This window comes from Leptonychotes weddellii, chromosome 16, assembly GCF_054177405.1.
Source record: "Leptonychotes weddellii isolate Sample4059 chromosome 16, ASM5417740v2, whole genome shotgun sequence".
Classification (NCBI taxonomy): Eukaryota; Metazoa; Chordata; class Mammalia; order Carnivora; family Phocidae; genus Leptonychotes; species Leptonychotes weddellii.
In genome coordinates, this window is record NC_138384.1 from 32580439 (window position 1) to 32590453 (window position 10015).

At 48.0% G+C, this 10015-nt stretch overlaps 1 protein-coding gene across 2 annotated transcripts in view; it reads left to right on the forward strand.

Annotated features, from left to right (window-relative positions):
- Window positions 1–700: 700 nt before the first annotated feature.
- Window positions 701–10015, forward strand: part of MYLK3 (myosin light chain kinase 3) — a 48551-nt gene continuing 39236 nt past the window's right edge. Inside the window, exon 1 of one of the 2 annotated variants that reach the window (XM_081806635.1) lies at window positions 701–1465. In XM_081806635.1, the coding sequence (XP_081662761.1) occupies window positions 1448–1465 (18 nt within the window). In that variant the 5' untranslated portion in view covers window positions 701–1447. The remainder of the gene's footprint in view (window positions 1466–10015) is intronic. The other variant, XM_081806637.1, reaches the window with a different exon arrangement.

Here is a 10015-nt window from a genome sequence, read left to right on the forward strand (position 1 = left end):
GGAACACATATGAGGTGCTTTGGGAGCATGAGAAGGAAGGTCAACTAACCCAGCTTCTAGTTCATATGGTGCACATACCATCCAGTAAGGTTAACAAGACATTTGAGAGGCAAAGAAGTTAAAATTAACTAAAAGTTAAAATATATGGCATTTGGGCGCCTGGGTGGCTCAGTTGGTTAAGCGACTGCCTTCGGCTCAGGTCATGATCCTGGAGTCCCCGGATTGAGTCCCACATCGGGCTCCCTGCGCAGCAGGGAGTCTGCTTCTCCCTCTGGCCCTCCCCCCTCTCATGTGCTCTCTCTCACAAATAAATAAATAAAATCTTTAGAAAAAATAAATAAATAAATAAATAAAATATATGGCATTTACTGACCATAAAAAAATTCTCCACCCCCAATTTCTTTCTTTCTTTTTTTTTTTTTAAAGATTTTATTTATTTATTTGAGACAGAGAGAATGAGAGACAGAGAGCATGAGAGGGAGAAGCAGACTCCCTGCCGAGCAGGGAGCCCGATGCGGGACTCGATCCCGGGACTCCAGGATCATGACCTGAGCCGAAGGCAGTCGCTTAACCAACTGAGCCACCCAGGCGCCCCACCCCCAATTTCTAGGAGTGACTGCAACCATCAGAGAGACACTTTTCAGGTAGTCACTCTTGTCCCCTGGCAGGCGCCCCAGCAACTTTCCCATTTTCTGCATCTGATTCTGCATGGTCGTTCCAGGACACAATAATTAATGAATGAAACATAGGAATAAACGCTGCAGCTGGGAATTGGAAGTGTAAATTCAGTTGCCTATCGTACTTTGCTGTGCTGCCCATAGAAGTGAGCAGAGGGCGGGCCGTACTGGTCTAAGGGCCTGGGTCCTAGACAGCTATGGATTATTTCTCCCTGAGGGCTGCGCTGGAGAGGGGCGGAGCGTTTGCTTTTGAGCTGTCTCCATTTGTTCACCCCGCTCCAAGAGAGAGACGTCATTGCCAGCACTGTGGGTTGCTCCGGGCTAATGATGAAGGAGTTAGCAGCATGGCCTGGAGTGGCTCTTGGTGGGCTGGAGCCAGTTGACACACGCCACTTAGGTTTCCAAGGAGCCAAGCTGTCCCCACTCACGCACGGCTGATGCACTTGTGGCTAAATGCGTTGCAGCCGGGGCTGGTGCCAAATTCAGGGCAGGAAATAGAACTCCACCTCCATCACCAGGGAAACAGTGGTCTGCGTGCATGATTTAAGCCAGGGCCAACCAGAAAGCTCAAAGGCACGGTCAGCAGAGGAAGGGAGGAAGGGAGACCAGAGGGCAGCTTGCAAGGATTTTGTCTTGGGTTATAACCGTTGACAAGCCACTTAACTGCCCACGTATTGAAGTTTATCTGAGTATGAGATGGAGGCAACAATATTTACACATCTCACTGGGGACTTAGGAAAACAATATTTCTGACAGACCACTTGGGATCCATGGATGGAAGGTGGTATGTAAGTGCAGATGATAAACTTACTGTGTGTTTGTGCTTTTAACAGGTGCATTAGGGGCATGGAGACCCTCCAGAAAACACTTTTAGAGTCTGATCAAAACCAACAAGCAACAATAAAAGCTAACAATTTTAGGTGCATGGATTTGTCTTTGGTTTTGTGCACGTTTGGGCAGCTGCATGTGTAATTCAGACTTCAGAACCGTGTCCAAACTTATTGCTGTGATTAGTGATTACAGGTCCTTCAATCCTTTGAGAATGCTGTAGTTGGGGATTGTTCCCAAATGTTTGCCAACTTTTCTGTAAAAAAATCCCAAATTACTTTTACCATGTAGTTTATGAGTTGCACGTGGAGTCTGGAACATTTGTTTCCAAGTTGCAATGGGCCAAAAATCTGTTTCTAAAATAAAGTGCAAAGAGGACTTGTTGCTCTTCCCGCCTGGGGTTTGCTATTTCTGAGGAGTCCTTCTGAGTCTGTTAGACCTCCTGTGTTCTGTGCATTTAAGGCTAAGCAATTGATGTCAGACCTCCCTATAAGGTTATTAAATGTTGTTTTCTGTTGGCTAAGGACCTGGGGGAGTCTATTACTCTGTTCCCGGTTAATTAAACCTCTCTCTGGTGCATATTGTCTCTCTAGTAATTCCTGTGGGTCCACGTAAATGGTGACTATTATAGAAAAACAAACTTGTTTAAGAGCACCAAAAATACACATTTAAAAATTTAGAATAATTATATAAAAGCAATATGGAAATAAAGATAATCTACAATTTTCTCATGCAGAATTAACCATGCCGGCATATATGTATATTTCAAACAAACATGGGATTCTAATGTATGTACCTGCTGTTTTACAACCTGCTTTTGGGGTGAGGTCTTCACATATTGGATCTTCATAAATCCTTCGAGTCTCTGCAGTGGGGAGGGGTCCTGCTTCTATTGCAGGTTAGAGGCTGTGGCGGGGAATGAGGACCTTAGAACTTCAGTCAGTCCTTGCTTTCAAAGACTTATTCTCTCAGATGTCACTCCACTTCCTTAGCGTTCCCGTGTTTTGGCAACAGTATACACCCCAGAACCAGTAAACACTTGCTGATTTTAGCTTCTGTGTGGATGATGATCCTGTGCCCTTCCAATCCATTTGCACCCTGCTGTCAGGTGCATTAGTTCCCCCCCTCTTTTTTTTTTTTCATGCTAGCAGAACTTGATTAAGGCATAACTTACATACAGTATGAAACACAAACCTTATAGCCTATTGAATACAGCAGACCTGTATGCATATATGCATACACCCATGTGACTACCGCTCAGTATATAAAACATCTCCAAAATCCCCAAAGTGGCTTTGTGTCCTCTCTGAGTCGGTCCCCCACCGCCTGGGTCTTAAACACTAATTTAATCATGTTATTTCCTACCTAAAAACATTCCATAGGATTGTTGTCCCTATATCTTGCTGCTTTGGGTCTAAATGTCTCTGCCTGATTTTCTGGGTCCACTCTCTTTGGGGTCCTGCCTGTTGAATCATTTGGGCCTCCGTCAACACCTCCTGACCTGAGGCTAGCCTATGCACTGTCACTCCCACCTGCCAGGCTCCATCTGGAGCTCTGTTCACTCTGAGTTCTTCAAGAACTGTCCTTTCTTTGGCCTCCCCAAATCTCACCCGTTCACCAAGGCTCAACTCAAGTCCCATTTCCTCCAAGAAATCTTCCCTCTTTGCCAATTTTTTTTCCAATTTCTTGGCCTCCCTCTTACACCTGAATTAGTTAACACCATGCGACTGAGTTTCTGCAGAGACCTGGGGCCATGGGAGCCTTGCCACTATGCTTTTCCTACTTATGATCTCTGATGAGCATTTCTGTCCTGCCGCAGCCAGTTTCCCAAACCCTCCTTTCTTTTCACTCCCATTCTCTTGCGTCTTGGGACTGCCCCAGGTCCCCACTCTGCAATGCCAGACGCTGCTCGGTATCTATCTCTCCCCTTCTTTCTTTTTCTGCTCTTGGTGCTTTGCTCCCCAGCTCAGCCAAATCCTCTCTTCCAGACCTCAGGTCGCATCTTACCACTCATCCTTCAGATTTGACACCAAAAATCCCGAAACCAGGCTTTCCTCAGAGAGTAGGGCTAGACTGAGGGGGTAGAATTTGAGCAGATGAAGAAGGAATTCTTTTTATCAGATACGGGAGGGCTGGAAACAGTGATCTATCTTCCAATTTTGCCCCGTTACACCCACATTCTTTGAGTCTAAGAGTTAGTGACTATCTCACTTTCTCTGTTGTTCCAAGGTGTTAATTTTGCTCCCACCCAGACTTGGTGAGTTCCTACAGCACAAGCAGAGTTCTGAGCTCACAAGAGTTGGCACAATCAAGGGGTTTAAATAAGATATTGCAGCTAATCGCTTACCACAGCGTCTGCCTTTGGTAGGCTCAGAAAAGTGAGCTATTATCAAAGGCCTGCAGCCCCTTTTCTGATTCCTGTCCGGCCGGCCAGGTGAATCAGGGTCCCAAAGTGATGTGGGTGCGTGTGTGTGTGTGCGGTGGTAGGGAGGGGGCCCAGAAACTCTGCTCACTGCTGTGGACATAGGCCCTATGAGCTAGAGCTATAGACATAGCTCTAGCTATGTCTGTATATGTCTATGTGTCCTATATGGACATAGGCCCATAGACCTAGAGCTATAGAGCCAAGTCCAAGGTCCAGTTTGGCACAGACTCTCACTGTGAAAGCCTCAGTCTCTGCATGGGGAAAATGGGACCATAATCCATCTGCCTCAAATGAGTGTAAATATGAGCACAAGTCAAATTGTTTTGCAGGTGGTGACATCTTACTGTGTGAGCTGGTAGAAGGACCAGTAATGCAATGTGTTGGTATGGAACTGGTTGGCCTGATTCCAACTTGCACATATAATTGTGTTTCTGAATTGGTAGTTTGCAAATGCAGCCCCCCAGAGACAGAGTCGGGTTCTAGACAGAAGATGTTCTAGTTAGACTCCCTTCAGTTGTAAGCTGACTCAGAGGCTGGCTGCCAGCATTTATATACAGGGTCTTATGCTGACTTTAGAAAGTGGCTCACACCTCAGTTTACTTGTCTGAGAAGTGGGGGTAATAGTCCCTTCCTCTTATAAGTGTTGAGGGGCAAAAGGTAATTTATATGAAGTTGCAGCGCAGTGCCTGACACAAAGATGTGCTCAATAAATATTAGTGGTTTTATTATTTCCTAATAAGTGTTGCTCAGTAAGTGCTGAATGAATGAATGAACAAATGAATGGGTGCTGGTCTGGATTTGGCTCCTGAGGGTGCTTTTTTGTTCTTCTCTAGTGTTTTCAGGCTGGTACCTTGTTTAGGCAGGGAACAATTTTGACTAGGCATGGGGGAAAGGAATTGACCCAATAAAAGGGCTTCAAGCCAGGATAGGAATGCTGACCACAGAAGACAGTAACACCCTGGGGGCAAACCCACCGGCCACCTGAGAGCTTGCAGGGGACCCCTCAAGTTGCCCAGGGTCCACATAGCTGTCATTTCCCTCTGCTTCTTCAGAGAGGCCAATTTGACTTTGGTTTTACTCCCAAGCACAGTTCCTGGATTCATCTTGGCAGGACTGTGGCTGTTGTTTTAGTATCTTTCTAGATAGCCAGGTGAGACAAGTTATAGACCTTTTTCTGTGAAAGAATAAGCAACCAGTGTTGCATCTGGGGGCCCGAGCCCCTTCGTCCCTGCCTCATTTCCTGAGACAACTGTCGGAGTCGGGCCTGTGGGGCAGAGGCTAATCTGACACACACACATGCACATGCACACACACACACACCCCTCATAAACCCATAGGGCAGGACAGGAGTTCCATGGTCACTCCTAGGGTGACAGTTTTTTGTTTTTGTTTTTGTTTTTTAAAGATTTTTATTTATTTATTTGAGACAGAGAAAATGAGAGACAGAGAGCATGAGAGGGAGGAGGGTCAGAGGGAGAAGCAGACTCCCTGCCGAGCAGGGAGCCCGATGCGGGACTCGATCCCGGGACTCCAGGATCATGACCTGAGCCGAAGGCAGTCGCTTAACCAACTGAGCCACCCAGGCGCCCTAGGGCGACAGTTTTTGCTATATGGTCCTGTCTTTGCCACTGACTTACTATGTGACCTTCAGAAAGTCCCTTCCCCTCTCTGGGCTTCAAATTCTCTGTCTACAAAATGAGGGAGTTGACCCTTGTGGTCTCTGAGATCCCTCCTGTCTCTGAAAGTGACAGGATTGTGTGAGTTACAACCACGGGGTTGGAATTCTGGCTCCATTGTTTTCTGTGTGGCCTTAGGTGAACCACTTAAGTTCTAGATTAATCCCCCTCTATAAAATGGGGATGATAAATAGTAATCTACCCTCTAGGGATGTAGTGAAATAAGATACTGAAGCTAAACATGCTCAGCACAGGGTGTGCCTGTGGTCACGCTCAGAAGAGGAAGCTTGTAGTAAAAGCGTGCATGCCCTTTCTCTGATTCCTGTGAGTGAGGGCAGGTGAGTGGGCGTCCCGAAGTGATGGGTATGTGTAAGCCATCTGTGTGTGCGTGTGTGTGTGTGCCAGGGTGTGTGGAGGGCTCAACCTCCCATGGGGCGCTCTGGGAAGATCTGGACAGAGAGCCTCCCTGCGGGCGAGAGCTGAGTTGGAGCTGCACCTCATCCAGTGGGAGCTGTAGGTCATGTCTTCTCCCTCACTGCAGCATGCTCCAGTCTTGGGGGCACAGTGTGTCTTTGTTTCTTCCTGAATAGTTCCACCTGCAGAGGCAACGGCTGGACCCTCCATAACCAACTAGGTTCCCAGCCAGGATGCAAGCGACCCCAGTGAAGAAAAGCAGGGCCCCCAACCCATTCTGGCTGATCCGGGCTTTCCTCTATCCTAGAGGGCTGCCTGAAGGCAGCGATTCCCAGCTCATCTCCTGGGCCCTTGCACCACAATTCTGGGTTTTGAAAGCAGGTCAGTTCTGGCCTAGGCCCCCTCCCTTCTTTCCTCCCTCCTTGGACCACACGGTGTTTGTTTCACAACTGGACACTTCACTAAGTGATGCAGGAAGTAGGCCCCTGTGAAGCAGATACCGCCTCGCAAACCAGATAACTGAGTGAAGCCTCTGGATGCCTCTGGGGCCTGGGGCAGGGTCAGAGATAAGCGGAAATGCCAGGCTTATCGCTACTGCCTGAGTTCTCGAGAAATCATCCTGGCCAGCCAGCCCACCTCATTCCCAGCACTCCGGGCAGTTGGGCATCTCCAGGCAGAGTAAACACTGAGTTGGCACCGTGGTCCCAGCCGCAGGATGGGGACTCTGTGCCCCACTCCGCTACTTCACAGTCCCAGCGCCAGAGGCCAGCAGCGGGCGTCAGGTTACATCCAGATATTTGCGGTAAGGGCGGCTCCAGGCGGGTCTGCTTTGAAGCGGGAGCCCTCAGGGACAATTGTTAGGGTCATGGGACTAAGGGAGCCTTGGTGACAGTTATCCCCCAGATGCAGGTCCTCTTGGACCAAAAAATGCAGTCAGCAGGAAGCTTTGGTTGATGGCTAACAGCCCAGGGATGGTCAGCGTGGGCCTCCCCAGCTAAGGCAGAGTGTAGCGGGCAGACAAGGCCTGTGCCTCTGACCCCCAAGTTGTCTGCTTTGAACCCAGTGAGGCTTTCTGGGGTTCTGTGTCATCTCTGATTTCCTTTTCTGAGTCAGCTCGGCTTAACGGAGGACAGGTTTGCACTTTTTGCACATCAGCTGATGGTGCCTGCAAGGGAGGTGGCCTGGGTGGGCTGGGTACCTGGGGGGGCCGATTTAGGGCTGGGGAGATGCCTCCTTTCCCTCCTGCCCCCACCCCACAACGAGGTGGCTGGACACGCTGCTGTCCTGTTGGCTGACCATCTGGAACGGGGGATGGGTGCGGGGTGGTGATTTCAAGAGTCTCCTGTTTCCATGACTTACCACGTGCCAGGCCCCTGCTTAGCGTTTCACTTACATGAGGACTCAAACAGCCCTGTGGTTCCTGCACTTCATGCGTCCCCTTTCGAGATGGGGAAACGTGCATTCGGAGAGGTTAAGTTCCATGCAGGCCTCTGCCCCTACTGCCCGTCCGCGTGAAGAAGAGAAGTGTCCTTTCCTCAAGATACGTGGCCTCCATCTCTCAGAAAATGGTCGTAGCTGATGCTGTTACAACAAGACCCTCACCGTGGCATGCTGCAACACTTGTCGTACATATACACATCCCCTCGCATGTGGTACCTGGACTTCTGCAAAACCTGCTTCCTGACCTGCTTCCCAGCGGCAAACACAGGGGAGTCTTTCGGCTCTTTCTCCTGGTATTTGCCTGCACTTTCCTCCTCATCAGTTCTGTACATGATCTGTGTGCTTCCTGCGAAGAGAAACGATTCAGCTTTGTTACTCTCCCCGCTCCCCCCCACATCCTTACAACATCACTGTTTTAACTCTGTAAAGCGTTGACCCCATTACGGCATCATAGTGTGAACAACAGTATGCAAATACCATTCACTGAAAAATCAGTCATGTACTTTAATGTCCTTTCAAAGAGTGCTTACATTTTTTACATCTCCATAAGTCTTAAAATGCTTCCTTCTGTCCTTTGACAAAGGTGCGATGTCTTCAAATCTCTAACCTAGAATTCTACATCCTGCCTGTGTTCCAGCAACCAGTTGTTTTTAGGAGAAGTCTGATGTCATCCTGATTCTAGTTCCTTGGTACGTGATTTTTTTTTTTTCTTCACGTTTTGGGGAGCTTTTGTAATCTTCTCTTTATCCCTGTGTTCTAAAATTGCATAATGACTGTACTATTTCTTTGATAAATTCCTTCCCTCTTTCATTTCTCCTCCTGAAACTCCAGTTAACTAGATGTGGGGTGGATCCCTTGTCTATTCTCTTCTCTTTTCTCTCCCTATGTAGGCATCTTCATCTTTTAATTCTACTTTCTGGGATATTATCTTAACTTTATTTTCTCATCTCCATATTGGATTTTAGAATTTTAACACTCATATTTTTAATTTCCAAGACCTCTCTTTTATTCTATGCCTGTTCTTTTCCCATAACAGCTTCTTCTTTTTATTTTTTTTTTAAAAGATTTTATTTATTTATTTGAGAGAGAGAATGAGAGAGAGCACATGAGAGGGGCGAGGGTCAGAGGGAGAAGCAGACTCCCTGCTGAGCAGGGAGCCCGATGCGGGACTCGATCCAGGGACTCCAGGATCATGACCTGAGCCGAAGGCAGTCGCTTAACCAACTGAGCCACCCAGGCGCCCAGCTTCTTCTTTTTAAATGGATGGAATAGCCTTTTGCACTTTTCGGTGGCAACTAATGAACTAATGAAAGCCTTTTTGAAACTTTCTTCTGTTTCTTGTTTTCTCTCTTTCCTCCACAGTTATGTTTCTATTTTGGGGGGCTCCCCTTTTCATCTTGGGGGCTTTGTTTGAATACCTGGTGATCCTTTTCTATCTGTGCATATTTCAGAGTAAGGCACAAAAACCTAGGTGAGTGGTTGAGGCTTGTTGACTGGCTGGCTTGTTGAGGCCAATCAGATGAGGATCTCCCAGGGATCGCCAATGCCAGTACATAGAACTGTTGGATTATGGACCATTGAGTTTCTCCAGAAAGAGACCTCAGCTCTCCAGGGAGGGTAGGACCTCTCCTAGCTGTGCTCATTCTGTGCAGAGGTGGGGAAGGAGGAGAGTGACTTCTTTGGAATGGACTCCTTAGCCTTGCATATCTGCTCCCCTCTTATTCCACCTGGGGCCTCAAGATCCACAGCTCCTCTGGGGTTGTACAGGGAAAACTGGCTGTCACCAGAAAGGCTAAGGAAGAGTCTTGGGTTCAGTGCACGCTGATCCCAGCCTATGGCAAACAGAGGTCAGTCTGTGTTTTTCTTGGAGTGCATCAGCTGTCCTGTCCTCACCCAGGAAAGATGAAGTGTCATTGGATTTGCTACTCTGTACCCATCCAGCATGACTGCCTCTTCTCTGGTCTGCGTTCAGTTGACTCGAGGGATGGAATGCCTCTCCTCTCCTCTGGGTGGGCGCCATTGCCCAAAAAGAATTGCCCATGATTCTTGCTGTGCCCTGTACATCAGGGAGAGTTGGAGAGAAGCCATGCCTCAGCCCTCACAGGACTCATTTCTTCTATAGGCAGAGAAATGAAAGCGATTCAAAGCTGGTCCTCCTGGCTGCTCCCTTTCATCAAAGAAGCCTCAAAGATTTCACCTGTCGGCATATTCTGAGCTTTTCCCTAGAAGGTCCCAGAGCTTGCTTCTGGGAATTGTCAAGGTGTCCTGCCCTGTACGTTTTTGTTCTGGGAAACCCTAGCTGCTGTCTCCTCCTTCCCACAGTTCTCCCGAAACTCAGCCCAGCCTCCTGCTCATCCGGGGTCCCCGTAGTTCATTCTTTCCATACGGTTGTGTTGAATACCCACCACTTGCCAGGCATGTTGGTGCACCCGGGGACTGAGGCAAGCCCAAGGACTGTTTGGGCTCAGGGAACCTCGAGGTGGTTCTATTTTTTTTTTTTTTTTATTCTTATGTTATTCCCCATACATTACATCATTAGTTTTAGATGAAGTGTT